The sequence below is a fragment of the Lepidochelys olivacea genome (assembly GCF_965140295.1).
Source record: "Lepidochelys olivacea isolate rLepOli2 genome assembly, chromosome: 19".
In the NCBI taxonomy this organism is placed as follows: Eukaryota; Metazoa; Chordata; order Testudines; family Cheloniidae; genus Lepidochelys; species Lepidochelys olivacea.
Genome location: NC_140429.1, coordinates 4,830,411 through 4,850,113, shown reverse-complemented (window position 1 = coordinate 4,850,113; position 19,703 = coordinate 4,830,411). Strand labels below are relative to the sequence as shown.

Sequence of the window (19,703 nt, the reverse complement as noted above, 5' to 3'; positions counted from 1 at the left end):
ACATAAATGAATGTTAATGAGACAAGGTGGGTAAGGTAAGATCTTTTATTGGGCCAACCTCTGTTGGCGAAAAAGACAAGCTTTCGAGCTTACGCCAGGCTCTTCTTCAGGTATTGTAGCAGTGACAGGACCCTTGTAAATCATCGTAATTTAATCTTATATCTGGTAATCCCAGGTTATTTCTTTAATTATTTTAGACATTTAATTCTTCCCCTTCCTGAGACAGGGAGGGGTCCCAAAGAACAGTCGTCTCCATCAATCAGTAGCTACAAGTTTTAACTCCTTGTTGAGTGAGCAGAAAGCAGTACATGAACCCACCAGGCACTGAGCACTTGACTGCCTACAAGAGCTGAGGGACTCAGGGGTGTGGAGGAGAAGGCTGTGTGGGAATGACTGTTTGGGGCCATCTAGTCTGACCTTTTGTATATTGAATTGATGTTCCCTGCATTGTTCTCCTCTATAGCAACTGCAGTGGTGAGTTGTTTTGGCCGTGAAGAACCTCCACAGTAACCTCTCATTTAAACTCTGCCCTCCTTATCTTCAGCTCTCCTATTACCAGCTGTTTCCAATACTGGGTATCCCTTATGATTTCTATCTCTGCCCATCAATCCACCAGCCTTTTGTTCAGGTGCAGGAAATAATGGTTCTGCAAAAATGCTTTACAACTCTGAAACTGACTCAGATTAATTCTCTCATCTGCTCCTTCCACCTGGACCTGGTTCTCTACCCTGTTGCCATTTCCAATGCCTCAGATAACTCTGCAGCCTCTGGAAGAGTGCTCAACACATCTCTCAGGTGCCCCTCGTTTCACAAGACCCCACTCATTTTAGTGGCAAAGTGACCTCCATTCCACACATATTTGGTGTGTGGCCCCCAACACACACTTTTTGAGAAATTATTTACACCCAAAATAACAATCACAGTTCTGAGGATGCAGGAGGAATCAGCTGCACTAAAGAGATGAAGCCCACGGCATTTTAAGTCTCTTGCATGAGTAATGTTTCTCCCCTCCTCTTTTGGGGGCCTTGCACACTGTGCCCCATATTCAGGCCTTGACAAGTAGAGAGGTACAGTGTCTAAGCAAGCATGAGGATATTGAGCTAACTTATTTATCACCAAGGGAATCCAATGAGAAAATCTCAAGTCACCAGAGAACCAAACCACTGCATCTCTGCACACAGATGTTGGAAATAGGGGTCCTGCCGCACCCCCTGGCTTGAACTGGATTCCATTATATACAGCATTTACAGTTTGGTTCAATGGCTCTCAGTGCCCCCAGTTTACAAATTGTTCCAGCGCCCCAGCCTTTGCAACTCACAGATGGAGCTCTCTCTCTCTTATGAGTGGCCCAGTGGGCTATGACAAACCTCATAATTTAATGGCCCTACTCCTTAAATGAATCTTCCTTAAGCATCACTTTTATTCTAATGCTTTCCAAAACTGGGAAGGAAAACAGTGAAGATCTCCTTCCTTCCACTCCTCTCTTCTATGATGATGCTTATTTCTCTTTCAATTATTCTCAGAGGAGAACGCAAAATCAAATAGTTTATATTTACAGGTTTCAAAGTAGCAGCCGTGTTAGTCTGTATTCGCAAAAGGAAAAGGAGGACTTGTGGCACCTTAGAGACTAACCAATTTATTTGAGCCTAAGCTTTCGTGAGCTACAGCTCACTTCATCGGATGCATTCAGTGGAAAATACAGTGTGGAGATTTATATACATAGAGAACATGAAACAATGGGTGTTACCATACACACTGTAACCAAAGTGATCAGGTAAGGTGAGCTATTACCAGCAGGAGAGCGGGGCGGGGAGGGGGGGTGAAGGGAGAACCTTTTGTAGTATTAATCAAGGTGGGCCATTTCCATCAGCTGACAAGAAAGTCCCTCCCCACTCCCCACTATTCCTCAGTCATTCTTGTCAACTGCTGGAAATGGCCCACCTTGATCATCGCTACAAAAGGTTCCCCCCCACCCCACCCCCGGCTCTCCTGCTGGTAATAGCTCACCTTAAGTGATCACTTTGGTTACAGTGTGTATGGTAACACCCATTGTTTCATGTTCTCTATGTATATAAATCTCCACACTGTATTTTCCACTGAATGCATTCGATGAAGTGAGCTGTAGCTCACAAAAGCTTATGCTCAAATAAATTGGTTAGCCTCTAAGGTGCCACAAGTACTCCTTTTCTTTTTATATTTACAGGAGCTTACATGTCTTGTTTTCAAACCACACAAAAGATAATTCTCTTAGCACTAAAGATGGGCCTGAACCACAAAGCTCAGATCTCAGTCCAAACCTCTGCAAAATTTCTGTAACGGGCCGCCCCCAACACCCTGAATCCAAAGTAAGAACCAGCTACAGAACTAGATTCCAGACTTGAACTTCCATTGGAGATAGGAGGTGATGGGATCTGGAGCTTTCACCATGTGTCCATCTTCATTTGTTACACATGCATCTGAAGCCTAGTGTATGCTACAATGTTTTCCTAGCATAGCTATGTCCCTTAAGAGTGTTTAAAAAAAAAACCCACAAAAAACCCCACAGCTGTAATTGACATATCTATGTTCAAACGCTCGCTCTCTCTCTCTCTCTCACACACACACACACACAGATATAGCTGCAGCTTACACCAGCCAGAGACCTTTTGCCTGTACAGTTTACGTTGTTTGGATTGCCAGTTTAACCACACTCTGAAAATAATTCCTATTGTCAGCACATGCTGGGCCTCCACTAGATGGCTTTGCCGGCATAACTGAACCATGAAGTCTTCGTCGTGTACACAAGACCTCACACAGTGAGCACACTGGGCTCCTCCTTTTTACATTCCATTCAACTAAGCAGCAAGGGAATTCAAAATGCAGCTGAAAAAATCTCAAGAGGTTCAACCACCGGCGAAACACTATTAATGTCAAACGAGATCTTTATAATGTGATCAACTGCGGAACCCAAACATTAACAAACCTAAATCATCAACATGGGGTATCCTGCAATTTTTTTTTTTGTTAGACGCTATTAGTTCATACGTCAGCTATCAAATTTATGCTACGAACCCCGACCTGAAATTTCATAGCCCTGACCGTGGAGACATCATTGTTACCTTGAAGAAAGCAAAAGAAATGAAATGATTGCAGCGGAATAAGTTTCTTACCAACAAAATAAACCCGTTCTCTCAAAGCATGCACATTTGTGGAGTAATCAAACTAGACTTAATGGGACGAGAGAATAGGAATACTTAAATTCTGTCTGCATCCTGCTGTATATAAAGCAAATCAAACAGTAGCACATGTGCCACAGGGTCGTTAACAGTAAAGTTAACTTGTCAGCAGTAGATTTACCAATAATCAGAAAACAATTGAGCAGAAAGCAAGTTCAAGATTTCTACATCCACAGGTTTTTAATCTAGTTAACCAACTACACACCACAGGACTCTAAGAAAGACCATGCTTCAAAGCAGACATCATTCACTGTAAAACTCAACTAAAGCCATAAAAATATATGCAGAGATTTTTCATTACAATGTACTTTAAAATCTCGAATTGTGGCTGTAACCACTGCTAGTGCTGACCGTGACATCTAGGTACGAGGTGAAGTGCACACTGGATCCCGCTGCAGTTAATTTCACACCTAAAGTTATACATGTGCAGATATACTTAAACGTGTACAGCCATAAAAGGACATACAGCCACTCACTTACCAGAGTGAGGATCCCTCTGTTCCAGTGACTTCTAAAAAGTCATATCCATCTTCTAATTGAAAATCCATGAAAACCAGAGCAATGGTGTCTCCAGGCTCTGCTAGGATAGTCCATGTACAGTCTGCATTATTGCCATACTCTGAGGGATAATGAAGACTGGAGATAATTCCACTCTGTCCCCGTAACGTCCCTCCACAAGCATCATCGGCTGAAAGGCAGAAAATACATATCATGGGTGTTTTGCTGGAAGGGAGCATGATGCAAATATGCCAGCAAGGCATTGGAGCAACACAGCCTTGAGGGTTTTTTTTTTCTTCCCTTCCATGTGTTAAGGCTTTGAGAGGGGGTGGGGGAATGACTCATATGCCACATTTGAGACAACGGAGGGAAATCATGATCAATAATGTCTCCAAAACTCAAACGGCGGGGGAAGGAGATTTTAAAAGGCCATTGATTGGAACATAACAATAACTAAACCAAGGCTGGAGAGAGTAGCATAAATCAAAAAGGTACTATGCAAAACATAATGCCAGATTGGGGAGATTGGAGTGCACTGCAAAGATCAAGGCTGAACTCTTAAAAAAATACTTTGGTATTTGTTTTTCGTTGTTGTTCTTTTTCTTTTCAAGTGCTGTGATTTTTTTATTGGCACATTGATCAGACACATATGGGCATTAGAACATTCAGCAAGTGCATGGCATGTGAAGAGATGCCTCTCACCAGAAGACAGAGAGGTGACATGTTTACATTTCCCAAACCGGCTACTCAAGCCTCCATCATTCTGTAGCCATGGGTAACCCTGCAGTAGCCAGGGGCAGGAGTGGAACAAACATGATCCAACAGACCTCTGACACCTCTAGCTTCTACAACTCCAGTGCTCCTCACCATGGTGTGGAAGAAGAGACCCAACATGGCTGGCATGAGTTTTGATGGAGATGTGGACTAGAAAGTGGATGTGTCACATCAATGGCATACCTGCTTTTCCTCCCAAACCAGAAGACCCTTTCCAGAGGTGGAAAAGTTAGAGTAGGGAACACCCACCAAACTTCACAGGGTTCTCACCCCTCTCCAAACCCACCAGAGAAACCAGTGTTATTGCAAACGTCCACCCAGATCCCCAGGGAGGTCTCAATTGGCACAGCTACCTTGATTTCAGTGGAACTATGCCAATTTGAATTAGATGAGAAGCTGGCCTGCTGCAGCTCTACAGAACAACTGATTTCTGACATGTAGGTGTCTATTATACAGAGGATAATGACAAGATAACTATAAGAGTAAAGCTTAAGTTCCTCTTCATGCCAACAGAACCCTCAGATAGGTAGGCAGAATAAGCAGCATGTGACACGGTTATTACAGGTATGTATACAGCACCTAGGAAAACAGTGCTTTAGAGAACTGTGCTATTATGCAGTGATGCCCGTGGTGATATCTGTGCAATTGAGAGTTGCATTTTATATATTTGGTGGATCACAACACCTTTAAAACTGAATTTGTATGATTAATAAAGTATTTAACAACATAGGACTGCATAGCAATTGAGAGAGCAGTAAGAGACAAAGTTCTTGCATTGAAGAACTGTGGGTATTTGGACACCATGGGCATTAGTGCAGGATAAGATGATGAGGATAGTAAACTCTGTCCATGCGTCCAATCTAAGATTTAACACAATAAACAAGAGCAATGAAGGGGCTGAGGGAAAGATAGTACAGGGGTTACGCCAATATGAAATCATAGGATTGCATTGGGTAGTCATACACACATTGCTGAGTCTTCTTAAAATACCTGTAAATATTTTTCTTTAAATCCTTTTAAAAAATCCCATCTGCCTTTAATGGATGTTGATTTATTATTTGTAATACTCTGATGTCAGATATTTGCCCCACTCCAAGAAGAAAACTTTTACAGGAAATGTTTATATAGGTCAAGATTTTTGAAAACAGGTGGCTAATTTCAGCGACCTAAATACACCTTAGGCATCTGCCTGATTGAAAATTCCTCACCACCCAAAGAAGGCAATGGGAAATGTTGGGTGCTCAGGGCTTTTCAAAATCTAGGGCAGATGCCTAAATTTGGACTTACAAACCTAACTTGGGGGGCGGGGTTGTTTTAATTTTTGGCCCTACATAGAATAAATGACTCTCCCTGAAATTAAGACCCTTTATACAAGCTTAACTGTGGTCTATCGCTCCATCATGATATCTGTATATATTGCACACACCAACTATACAGACACACCTTGAACTCCAGAGTTACAGAACCATCCACTGCGCTTGATCCTGCCATGAGCTCTGCATGGGCAAACCCCTGGACTCATGTGGAGTCCCACAATGAGGCTAACGTAGCTCGGCTTGAATGCTGGGATCTGCCAATATGGGAGCTCATTGTAGGACAGGGGCCACTGTTTGTGGAGGGATTGGGACAAAAGAGATGGTTCAGAGCACACCTGAAGTTAAAACACCGTAAGAGTGATGCAGCTTCTTTTCTTCTCCCCCATCACACTTAAAGTCGTATTTCAGGGTTGTGATGTTAGAACCATTAAAATATAGCCTATTGGTACCATCATAGCTATAAAATATTAATTGGCTGTATTTTACTAGCTGGCAGTGGATTTGTTTTTTTTGTTTTGTTTTCTATACCCATTAAGATACAAAGACGTTACAGGATACAATGACCTATTAGGTCATCCAGTCCATCTGCCTGCGAGCGAAAGCTTATTCCCTATTGTACACTTACTAGTGATCTGTTCAGTCTAATTTTAGACATCCCAAGTGACAGAGCTTCTACCACTTCCTGGGGGAAGCAGTTCCACACAGCCTAATACATCAAGTTCTTTCCTGACATTCTGTCCGAGTTCTCTTTCTCAGTTCTTACTCTTTACTCCTAATTAAGCCACCTTGAGTCATCCTCAGTAGCTCCCTCTTCTCGCTGTCTGCTAGGGATGGATGAACCTTGTGAAGTTCAAACGGAATTTGTGGGTTCACAAAAATGCATGAAACCATTTTTTTTCCCCTCCTGTCCTTTGAGCCATTGTTTCCTTCAGAAGGAGAGCTGGGTTAAACACAAAGGGTTTCCAACCCAAAGAGATGCCTGTGCCACATACATGGGAACAGAGGAGCTCTGCAGAAGCTGGTACAGCCAGGTGGTGTTGTATATACTATGAGGGTGCACTCTATCAGCAGAATCTTTCTTCATCTCTCTGCTCCCATTTTCATTCTCCGCTTTCCCATTCTGCCTGTCCTCTGCTTCAGTTTCCCGCATCAGCACATCTTTTCTCCAATATAATCTGTCCTAAGCAGGATGCAAATCCAATGAAGTTCACATCTGAGTCAAAGCTCTGAACCCATGTCTGAGTTGAGCATTAAGCAAAATTTATTCATTTTTCCCTTTTGTTTACAGCTTTCAAACTTACATTCCCTCCCACAAGCAGCTCCCGATCTTGACACGTGTATACTATATAAGAGCATTGACTGTTTTGCCTTTAAGGGTCACATTTTCAGAAACTAAAACTGCATCTGCAATTTTTCATTGTTCTCGTTTTCTCCATCCAAAAGCCCACATTTCAGAGCACAGGCTACTATGTGCCTGTGGCAATGTGATAAGGAGATGCCCAAGAAACTAAAGGGCACAGACAAAGCCAGTTTTAATGATTACTCCATTTGCCCAGCCAACAGCAATTTTGTGCATGTGAGCCACAGTTCGGGGGAACAGAAAAACAGATGCATAAAAATGGGAGTGCAATTTCAGAGGCTGCATGTTAGTCCCTTTGAATGTTTGGTCCTAATTCTTTGCCCTCTTGGCATTAGCAATCAGCATTAAAACCAAGCAGACGGGATAGGAACACACACATCCTGGAGTTTAGTAAAACCTTATGCAGTAATTCACGCACGCTGCCCTTCTAGAATGAACTATGAGCTTATGCTACTTAAAAATAGGAAAGTAAAACCTATGGAAAAAGCAGATGTGTCATTAAAGCTGAAGGCATTTACCGGTTGGAAATGGGAACTGCTGTTTGCTACACGTAATCTTCTTCTACAACTAGACTCTATTAGCAGAAGCTATTAGAGCAAATAAAGGAGGAGGATCAAGAGAAAACATGGGCAGGAAGATAAAGGAAACTGAGAATTAATTTGACTTGCATTGTGGCAGTGTGTCACTTTTGTATGTACAGCATTGTCAAATGCCTTGCTATTTATATGAAATGCACTATGAAAAGCCTGTTAACTTTACAATGCACATTATAGAATGGCATTTCAGATGCTTTAGTCAAGGAGCTCTCAGGCTTTACATTATAAACACCTATTTTCAAGTGTGTAAAACTCCAGCATAACGCTATAAAAATCCTTTGAGACTGAAACTCAGCAAAGGGATTCTCATGTGTTTTATGCAGCAGTTGAGGCACTTTTCTGGGGAGGTGGGAGAGGAGGGTTTGGGATACTGCTCCACAGGAAATTCTTAGTGTGAAAGTATCAGAACCTTTCAGGCCTGAGCCTTGCTGACAGTATAAGCCGCTATCAGCAGGGCTGGGACTTGCAGCATCTGACTGATGGAGGTGCAAAAAGGAAAGGAAAAACAAACCTCTGGTTCATGCCAACTCTTATTTCTCATGGCCATCTGCTACCCAACTGCAGCCAGGCAGCCGAACATGCAGAATGCATCGCACAAACGCAAGCTTCCTGGTGAGTGAGGGCAATCACTCAGGTTAGAAGTAGCTAGACTCCCAGACTCAAGTGATATCCCTCCTAGTCTTCAACTGATCCACTCAGCCTCCTTTTGGCCTGGGGCGTCTTAGCCCCGCCGAGCTCTGCCATGTAAAAGCTCCACCCTGTCCAAGGTGCCCAAAGGCCAAAATAAACATGAAGAAACCAATTCTTCCATCACTTCTGGGCTCAACCCTCAGCAGATTCTCTGCCTCTCCCGGGCTCTGCTGAGTACCAAGAAAGCTAATGCTTGCGCCCCACCTGGGCTCGGGCAAACCTGCAGGAGTCGGCAGCCAAAGGAGACAATCATCTCCTGACAGGCCAACTCTACCCCACTCCAGGGAGGCCCTGACAGGCACCAATCTTCGTCAGCTCCTACCCCAACCCCAGCTAACCTGATCTCCCACAGTGACGGTTAACAGCCTGCTCTCCCTCTCAGCCAGGCAATAACTGAGCAAGGCCCCACCGATTTAGCTCCTCCCTCACAGCCTTACCCCTGAGATTCGAGTGTCATAGAGCATGGTCCAGCTGCCCACTGACCCTTCCCCTGACCCATGTAGCGTTTGCACACCTTGTCAGAGTCTCCAATTTCAAGGTATGATATTCCCATTGACCTTGCATGTCTGGTTCTTCTGGTTTTTTTTTTACCCAGAGGATCCTCTCTGCTACATATTAACTCATCCAAGATAAAGGTACAGGGGTAGCTTCAAGGGCCCCGGCCCATGCAAGAGGCATGAGTCTGTCTTACCTCTGATTCCTGGAGATGGGCAGCCATGGTGCTAAAATGGGATCAGGAATAAGGGGAGAAGCATAAGGATTTTTTTTCTTCCCAGTACATTGAGACTACAGGAGCTCTTCTTAATTCTTGGTGTGTGAATGGGTTCTGGCCACAAAGGATAAGCACGATTCACTCATTTGCTGGCATGTGCAGATACGCACAGACTAATTTCAAACTATTCTCTTCAATAACCCCTTGAGGATACTGGAAAGGCAGTAAATGTAGAAGCGATGCTGCTACTCTCAATCAGCTAGCTCTCTGCAAGCCACATGCCCAGCAGAAAGACAGAAAGATATAACGGAGACAGGATGAGGCCATTAACTGCTTGAATAATGTATGCAAAGGTCTGAGCAGAGGCAATTTATTGCAGAGAGGCATTCCTGCAGAAGGACAGCCACCTCCGGCATGGCACAGGTTGCCTTTTAAACATTATTATTGCCAGACAGGAACATGGAACATTCATGGGGCTATTTTAATATTAATGCCCTGGGGGAATTATACATGCAACAGCGATGAGCTTTTTCTATGTGCCCAGGTAAATCTGGCAGAAAGCACCGACTGCAAACAAAGCCAAGAGCCAACACCTAATTTAAACCTTCTCCAATGTCTACCGAATGACCCAGGCAAAAGCAGGCAGCCTGGAGGCCCGGCAGTGAAAAGATGAATGAAAGCTGGGGCCTACAGTTTCTAAAGTGATTGGTGATTTGGGGAGCAATTTTTTTTTTTGGATGCTCAGCTGGAGACTTTTGATTTTCAATAAGTGCTGAGCTCACACTCCCTGAAAAATATAGGCCCCTTTAAAGGTGTCTTGAGTTGGACCCTCCAAAATTGGAGCACCCAAAATAACCAGGTTTCCAGGATGCCGGGACTCTAGGCACCTAAAGGAGAGGGATTGCCCTTTTGAGCAGGGACTGTCTTTTTGTTCTGTGTCTGCCTAGCACAATAGGGCTTTGGGCCACAACCGGGCTCCCTAAGAACTAGGGTAAATAAATTATTAATACATTAATAATAAAAATTTAGCAAGATGAGTATCCAGGTGAAACTAGCCCATAACTGACAGCAGTTTGAAAGAAGCTTTTCCTATAGTCAGGTTATCTCCTAGCTGCCTACTGTGGGGTCTTGAAGATTCATCTGAAGCATCTAGTTTATTGTCAGAGAGAGGATGGTGGACTAAAAGAACTTGATTCATCCAGTCAGCCAATTCCTAGGTTTCTCTGCAATTCAGAATAAAGCAAAACGGGACAATGTTCTTTCCCAGGGAGAAAAGAAAATCCTACAAAATTCTGCCTCTTGATGCTGCATCTATCTTAAAAACATTCTTTAAAAAATCAGCTGGTGGAAACTGGTGTAGCTCCATCGAAAAACCTAGCCCCCTATTTTTAAAAACTTTAATTAAAAATCTTTTAAAATACATTAACGATTTCCAACACTCATTAGATATGGATAGATCTGTAGTTTGTCCAACTTGCTCTTTGGCTTGATGAGCTTGATATTATTGTTAAAACATTTTAAAATGCTCTTGAACAGCTCTTAAAAATGTTTTGGGCACATCGCACTCTAAGCAGCTGTTTGAATTATAATAGGACAGGACACTTTTAATGAGTTAATGCATATTTGACACACTTAAAATGCAGCATCACAAATGTTCTTGACTTCTTCAGCTGGCTTACCGATTTTTTACTCAACCGCCTACTAAAGTCATAAACCTATCAATTCTATTTACACACAGCAAACAAGTGGGGCAAGACTTTTGTCTCCGAAGGCATGCGTGCATTTTAGCAAACAGAATCTACTGACACATATTTCAGAATATTGTACTGGAGCTATAAATAGAAAATCCCACTTAACATAAAGTTAACTGACCCAAGTTTGCACCCAGAATTAGATCTGAACCCAATTTGACCTGGTTTTAAAGGTTTAAATTTAAGAAGTCTGTTATGACTAATTTAGTTTTATTTTTAAACCCTCTTTTTCCATGTTCACGCTTCTTCTGAAGCTCACAGGCTTCTTTGAAAATTCCAGGGAAATTCTGAAGGAGTGCAGCACCCAATTCCTAGTGAATTTCAATGAGATTTGGCCACCTAAATCCCTTAGGCTCCCTTGAAATTCCCACTCTTTAAGGCCAAAAGGGACCATTTATTGTTATTGGTAATAGTATTGCAGAATTGCCTTGGAGCTCTCATGACGCACCAGGATCCCACTGTGCTAGGGAGCTGTAGAAACACAGAACAAAACAAAGACAGTCCCCCATCCTAAAGATCTTTTATTCTAATCTGATCTGCATAATACAGGCTGTGGAATTTCACCCCGTGATTCCTGTAATGGAGGGAATTATTCTTCGCTGCTTGCTAAGGGACACTATTGAACCCAGAGAGACAAGGCAGGTGAGGTAATATCTTTTGTTGGACCGACTTCTGTTAGAATCATAGAATATCAGGGTTGGAAGGGACCTCGGGAGGTCATCTAGTCCAAACCCCTGCTCAAAGCAGGACCAATCCCCAACTAAATCATCCCAGTTAGGGCTTTGTCAAGCCTGACCTTAAAAATATCTAAGGAAGGAGATTCCACCATCTCTCTAGGTAATGCATTCCAGTGCTTCACCACCCTCCTAGTGAAATATCCAACCTAAACCTCCCCCACTGCAACCTGAGATCATTACTCCTTGTTCTGTCATCTGCTACCCCTGAGAACAGTCTAGATCCATCCTCTTTGGAACCCCCTTTCAGGTAGTTGAAAGCAGCTATCAAATCCCCCCACATTCTTCTCTTCCGCAGACTAAACAAGACCAGTTCCCTCAGCCTCTCCTCATCAGTCACGTGCTCCAGTCCCCTAATCATTTTTGTTGCCCTCCTCTGGACTCTTTCCAATTTTTCCACATCATGCTTGTAGTGTGGGGCCCAAAACTGGACACAGCGCTCCTTGCTGCTCCTAGGTGGAGGAACAGCCACGAGGGCTCCGTGCACTGCCCCCACCCTGCTCCAAACGCTGGCACTGCAGCTCCCATTGGCCGTGAGCTGCAGCCAATGGGAGCTGCGGGGGCGGCACCTGCTGGCGGAGGAAGCCGCCTCAGTGCAGCAGGAACATGGCTCTCTGGAAGCGGGGAGGCCTGAGGTGAACGCCATCCGGATCTGGCACCCTGAAACCCCTCCCGCACCCCAAACCCCTGCCCCGAGCCTGCTCCTGCACTCAAACTCCCTCCCAGAGCCTGTGCCCCACACCCTCTCCCGCGCCCCAACCCCCAGCCCCAAACCCCCTCCCACACCCAAACTCCCTCCCTCCATTGATAAGTATAAATCTTAGTTAACCAGAATTTTTGACTAACCGGCACTCTCCATTCCCCCAACATGCCAGATAACAAAGTTTTTCCTGTAGTTTTTATTGGGGCATTTAGTGCACTGGATGAGATACAGCACATGCGATAGGTATGAGTAGGATCCATGGGTCTTGAAAGGTGTCTTGTGTGGGATGGTGATCATTTTAGCAGTTGAGATATGTTAGCTTTGCATCTGTTGCTATGGCAGGCTCTGGTCACACTTTGAGTTTGTGAGTCCTGGCCTGTGGGGAGCTCGCTTCTGATGATGAGCGTGGCAAGGTTGGGGGGGTTATTTAAGGCCAGAAGAGGGAGTTCAGGAAAGCTTTCTTTCAGGACATAGTCCCCATCGAGTATGGGTTGTGATTGTTCAGTGATACCCTGTATGGGTTCCAGCGGATTCCAAGAGTCAGTCTCAATATAACCGTGCTTTCAAAACTGCTGCTGGGCTAAGTACTCCCAGTCATCTGGGCAAAAATACTTCAACAACCCCTTCTTCCCACACCTTGAGTCCGCTCCTGCAAGCCCGACTCGTGGAAGTAATACTTACTCAGAGGTGCAGCCCCACTAAATTCAAGGGAGCTTTGTATGCAGGTCAGGACACTCACATGGGCTGTGGATTGGAGGGATCTAGGCTACTTTAAGAAATGTTGCTCTTCTGGTGTGAATTCAGATCGAGTATCTCGCACACATCAGCCACTATTTTATTTCTATTCAGGGTACAGTAAATGTGCTTCACTAAACAACTCAGGTGCAAAGCAGTGCCAGCTTGCTCCTGAGATGCGCACAAATACAGACCTATCTAAGTAAGAGTTTTGGAATTTGGCAACTCAATTAACAGGCTCCTCTCAGAAGGTAAAGACAAAAGAGATCTATGTTTGATCATCTGAGTCCACCACCCTTGGGCAGGGCAGGATAGTTCCCTTTACTCTATCAGCTCCAGGTTAATATAGGATTAATTCCCTACCATACAGTTTTTCCAGCCTAGTTTTGATCATCGCAGAGTATGAGGCTTCTTGCTGCAAGTTATGATGCTACAATAAGCCAAAATAATGACCTGTTTATTAAAAAGGTTTCTGGTTTGTACAGCCGCTTAGCAAGAGAAAATGGAGGGTACATTCATGATTTGTATGGCAGTAGCACCTAGAAGCCCCAGTAAAGGACCAGAAACCTATTGCACTAGGCACTGTACAGACACAAGACAAAAAGTCACTACTCCAAAGAGCACACAATCTAAACATAAGATGAGACAACAAGTAGACCAACATCAATGAGGGAGGAACAATGAAACGAGACAACGTTGGTCAGCTTGATAGGTGATGGTGGTTTATCCCCTCTTTCTAACTTCTGCTCTCCCCTCAGGCCCTTTTGATGCTTTTAGGACAACAATATTTTCTCTTAAGCCTGGGCCCACTCGTTGTACATTATAGAGACAGCAACATTAGACCAGTTTGCTCTCAAAGCAGCAGTTTCCATGATTACACCATTCTTGTATCTGAACCTCCCATCCTTTGAAGTTTTTACAGCCCAGCTTGACAAAGTCCTGGCTGGGATGATTTAGTTGGGGATTGGTCCTGCTTTGAGCAGGGGACTGGACGAGATGACCTCCTGAGGTCCCTTCCAACCCTGATATTCTATGATTCTATGACCTGACACTTAATCCTGAATTCAGCAGCCTGACCCATCTCTAATGTATCTGTTATAGAAGGGAACAAGCTAGAAAGATTTCCAGAAAATGCACTTAATAAAGGTTTGTGTCCCAAGGAGAATTGTTTCCTCCCTTTTGTTGTGAGGAAGCACTGGTTGAATGGAATAAGAACAAACAGATTCTCCCCAGCACATTTATCCCTTAGGATATAGGGAAAGGAATTTAATTTTTGTGGGAACCTCTTGTTAAAATACTGGTGCCACACTGCTACAAGACATCCTAGAGAGTAAAGTGTTCCTTAGATGGAGGGTTAAAAAAAAAAACCCCACACAACACTCATTTATGTAAGACTAATATATCATCAGATATGATGCAAAATATTCCAACAGCCCTGGTGATGCCTTCCCCAGTAAGTACATACAGCTGCCGACATACATTCTTATTTATCTTCTACCGCAAGACGATGTTACAGTATAGACTGGATGTTGGGGCAAGCAGGTCCAGAGTACTGCGAATCTACTTGAAAGAGAGAATGTGGCAGGAAGAGACAAAAGACTGAATTGGGTAAATAAAACAGAACCCAACTCAGACTTAAGGGAACATGCTTCCAGTGCCGGCTGTGCAGGGATGTGACCTTATTTTCCAGAACAAAATGGGTTACTTAAGACTATTCCGCCTCCTAAGGGAGCTGCAGGTGTTCTTACACGGTTTATGCTCAGTTTGGTTTAACCACAGAACAAAATGCTAATGTTTACATAAAATGTTGGAAGGGTCATAGCACCAGCTAAGCAAAGCATTAAAAGTCTCAGCATGAGCTGCTGTTCCTTCCTTTCACTTTATAGCATCCTACTTAGGACAAAACACAAGATAAGAGGTAGCAGAAAGTGATACTGAGTAAGAGAAGTCTGATTTTGCCTGCCCCCCCCCCCGCACACATCATCAGTGAATATCTGGTGAAAGACAATGGAAGTCAGCCTATTTCTAACATCACCATCTCATACTCCAAGAGTCATTTGCGGGGTTTGAAGATGAGGCTTTCCACATGCAAGAACGGGCCTCCAGCACTTAAGCAAAAAGCATTATTTAGCAGTATTAGCAGTATGTTATATTCCATGTTGGCCAACCACTGGCAAGGGACAGGACACATTTTATAGGTGTTACATACACAGAGCTTTTCTTTTTCAAGGGTAATCAGATGTGTCCAGCTGTTTCACAATACTTAGATTGTAACGTCTCTGGGGCTGGGACCAGCGTTCGTTTTTGTTTGTACAGAACCTCGCAAAATGGAGCGCTGATGTGTTACTGAGTCTCAAACTATTCCACAATCATCATAATAAATAACAGTTCAAAAAACAAAGCATGCCCTTGGAGCTGTCGGACAGTTGAGGTTCTCAGCAGAGATAAATGGCTTCTTTTCTGCTGCCCATCATATTGATCCATAGTTGGAATCAAATAAATTGGTATAATGGTTGCTATTAAAAAAATAATCCACCTTTGTCGGCAGATACCACACAGCAATATTTAAGATCACTACAGCTTTTCTCTATAACTGTAATACAAAATAACTGCAACAACAAAGTGGCTTCCATTTGCAAATGTGTCATTCATCTGGCAGATCGTAACAAATTTTTTGAATCACTCTCACAGTCTAAGTGACACTGGTTCCTTTAGAAATACATCAGTTCCTTAACAGTTATAGGAGTATACACAGTGTTATAGTATAGTAAGATATGCAGCATCCGGTCACATAACACATGTCTCAAATACCCATCTGTGGCCACTACCAGATGCATCAAAAATTATACGCTATCTTTTTAAACCTGAATATAACCCACCAGTTGTGCAATGTTCTACATGGGGAACAAATTCCTTCCTGACCCCTATGCCCTGAAGCATGTGACTGACTTATTTTAGCTCACACAGCTAAAAATATTGGTCATAAGGTTATCCGTCCATTTCAAAAAAGAATCCAGATACAGTATTTGATTGATTTCCTAAGGCAAGGAAATCCACAGGCTGAACACATGATGTGCAGACATTGAGAAGGTCTAATTTCTATCAAGGAAATATATATTTCTATTCAGGCAGTAATTCTAAAGACACATTATTTTTCCAGCAGAATGAGACACTAAAACCCTTTTGCCTTTATGCAAATCTTTTGACCCTTGCAGTCATAACAGTCTGTAGTGGCAGTGTAACAGTCGGACATGAATTTTAAATCTGACCACTGAAAAACCTATTATGGTAAAATCAGCTCATATGGCTGGGCAGGTTCTGAGTTCTCTATTGTGTCAATTTCTTGTCAGTTTTTTCTGCTTTCTACATTTTTGTATCAACTACACTACATTCAGTGAGCATTTACCATTAACTTCAAATGGTGCAGAATCCATCCCAAGTTCTTAAGTCTACTGAAATGATCAGCAAACATCTGACTACATGCTGTACAGAATGGTAACCTTTGGAACACATCACCACACGATACCACTTGAGCAAATAAACTGATTTGAAATAAATTAATACTTGCCACAATGCAATGTGACCATCACAGTATATTTTAATATTTTTCAATCATAAGTATATGAAATATCAAGAAGGTGGTGGTAATTTTATGGGTGGGGGGTTAATTAGTAACCGTAATGGCTTCCTGAACAAAAGGATTGCACACAGGTAAGAAGACCATCTGCAGCAAAATCAAACAAAAATTACAAGGGTTATTAATCCTTATGCTCCAAGGCAACAGCACCTGCTGGGGTCAGGAGGCATTGCCTCCCCTATGGAATGGCATTGCACAAACACCTGTAAATAGTGGGGCAATGTTTAACCTCTCTCTCAACCAGTGGCCACTGTCAGAGACAAGATGTCAAATTAGATGGAGCACTGGTCTATTCTTGCATGGCATTTCCTTTAATCTGAGAGCGATCTGACATTTTATACCATGTTTCAGCCTTGAGGGTGCTTTTCTTTTTCCTTCCCCTCTCCAGCCAAGTTGTAAACACATTTAAGAATAAGGGTTTATGATGGAAGCACCGATTTAGCATGAAACTTGAAAGTCAAGACTGAAAATGCTATTTGGAGATAAAAAATGGAGATAAAACATCCCTTCCTGGCACCAACCTATGCATCAACCACTCCTGTATTGGGACCAGGGGTCACACACACGAGCAATAGATAAGCAATAGAGTAACAATCACAATAAGCAGCAGGAACCCCGACTGCATGACTCATCAAGGGAAGTGTTAGGAACATATATCATCAGGCAAATAATATTTCTGTATTTAAAATTCAAGATGTATGCTCTGGCTCAGGCTTGCTAATTGATTACACAAGCAAAGGGTCAATAAAAGGATCGATACTAGATGGTCTGCTGAAGTACACAAGGAATTGAACAGGAATGAAGTTGGGAACCAGCAACTATTTTGGTAAAACAACCCAGACACTTGTATATTTACTAACAAACTAGTCGTCTGAAGCTCCCTGAATCCACAAAGGATTACCAAGAAGCAATTCGCCATAGTCATAAAGAAACTAAAATTCCACTAGCTCCCAGAGGCTGTAGCCCTTTACATAAGCAGTGCTTTAAATCAAGTTTTACCTCCTGTATAAAACTTTCTCCAGCCCAGAGACTTTATGCCTATTTCTCTGCTGTCCTCTAGGGTGTGCAGCCTGTAGCCAATGCAAAGTGGGTGTCCAACCCTACCCAGTCAGAATGGTAGCATTTTATACCCACTTTACACTGGTGTGAATGATGGCACAAGATGCAGGCAGCAGGCCCAAAGTGCAAAGCAGTGGAGAATTAGATCCAGTGGCAAGCTTTCTAAGTCAGCCTGGCCTACCCTGGCACTGTTTATCTGCCACTTTAATAAAGCTGGCCTATTAAAACTGGCCGCAATTCATTCTGCTTATTAAAATACATGGAAAAAACAAAAAGTCACTACGCTGGATCTGAAAGTCCCTAGACTCTAAGCTTCCTTTAACACAACTAACTAGCTGTTCTATTGTGGGCTTCCAACAAAACTCTCAGCCTGCTGTCCCAATAGGTCACCTACCCTGCAGAGCAGAGGGTATTTGGGTTTTTTAAGTGACCCTGTTGAAGCTTTTGTTTTGGTCAGAACGCACAACAGGAAATAGAAAATGGTCAGAAAACACAATATATGAAGAACATGAGGAAGAGAGGATTCCATGATGGAACCTATCAACCAGAGTCAGAGAACACTGAGATGGAAGATAACTATTAGACTACCTTGCTTGTGCCCCATTCCAGGGCAGGATTGTTCCCCATGGTTTATTCTCCAGCGCAGTCTGAAACAATGCAGGCTATGGACCTTCCACCATTTCCCTTGAGAAGACTATTCCAACATCTTACAGTCAATCAGTTGCAGAAACATACCTCTGAACACCGAGGCACCCCTCATTTGAGACTCATCTGGAGATCTCTATTCCTTGCAAGTCTGCTTTACAGTTCCAGGGCATAAGGGTGCATAAAGTCTTGTGCAGACCCTCAGCCTTGGGGTGAATTTCACCCCCTAAGCACAAAGTGAACCCAGTGACATGTATGCATGCCCCCTTCTAAAGATGGGGCAAAGCTGGAGCCATGTAAGAAGCTGCACTGGAGGAATGAGCATGAGATCAGGAGGTCCCAGTTTCTAATTATGGCTTTACCACAAAGTCTCTCTCTGTGGCCTTGGGCAAGTCATTTAATGTCACTGCCTCAGTTTCCCCACATGGGGATGATGATGGCAATGACCAGGGATTGTAAGAATCAGTTAATTAAATGGTTGCACACATTAAAGCACTGTAAAGCACTCTATAAATTGTAAGTATTATTGTTCCTCCACATCTCTGGAGCTTTAGGGATTCTGTTAAAATTAAGCCTGGCTCTCAACTGCATCTTGTTTGGCTTTCACTTGGTTTGGTTTTGTTTTCAAACCAATATTCCACTGAATGCAATGCTGCCAGTCCCATGTAACTGCTCATGCTGCAGCATCTCTGATTCCATCTACAGCTGGATGATCTTTCTAGCTATAGTTTTCTCATGATCATTAGTTTGTGTCCACTGATCTAAATATTAACATAAGGAAGCACTTTACCTCTGCAGGAGGGCAGTGGAAAATCCCAGGAGGCACTGTTTTCCGAATTGGCATGGCAAGTGAGCAAGGCATGTCCCTCCAAAAAGAAGCCCGGGTTGCAGCTATACCTCACTTTGTCTCCAATGCTGAATGTCGTCCCTTGCTGGATCCCATTCTGGAGTCTTCCCGGGTTTCCACATGTATGACTCAGTAAAACTGCCAGAGAGAAAATTGTTCCTGGTTAGTGAGAGATGCAAATTCCACTGCCTCCATCCAGTTAAAACACCCTCCTTCTTTTTTTGCCTCATGTATTATGACAAGGTTCATCACATCAGATACAGAACCCAATTATATAATTAAATAAATGCACTGTCAGTTCAGCACCATTCCAGTACCAAAGCGAACGTATCCCTTAAAAGCAAAAACGTATCTCTTAAAAGCAAGCTCACTGACCATAGGATTTACCATATTGATTAGTTCATGGCCCATCAAGTCTGGTATGTTACCTT

At 43.1% G+C, this 19,703-nt stretch overlaps 1 protein-coding gene across 1 annotated transcript in view; it reads right to left on the bottom strand.

Annotated features, from left to right (window-relative positions):
• Nucleotides 1–19,703, bottom strand: part of CSMD2 (CUB and Sushi multiple domains 2) — a 544,659-nt gene that overhangs the window by 374,895 nt on the left and 150,061 nt on the right. Inside the window, exons 4-5 of the mRNA XM_084652534.1 lie at nucleotides 19,216–19,410; nucleotides 3,696–3,903 (exon numbers count right to left, since the gene is read on the bottom strand). Coding sequence (XP_084508660.1) covers nucleotides 3,696–3,903; nucleotides 19,216–19,410 — 403 coding nt within the window. The remainder of the gene's footprint in view (nucleotides 1–3,695; nucleotides 3,904–19,215; nucleotides 19,411–19,703) is intronic.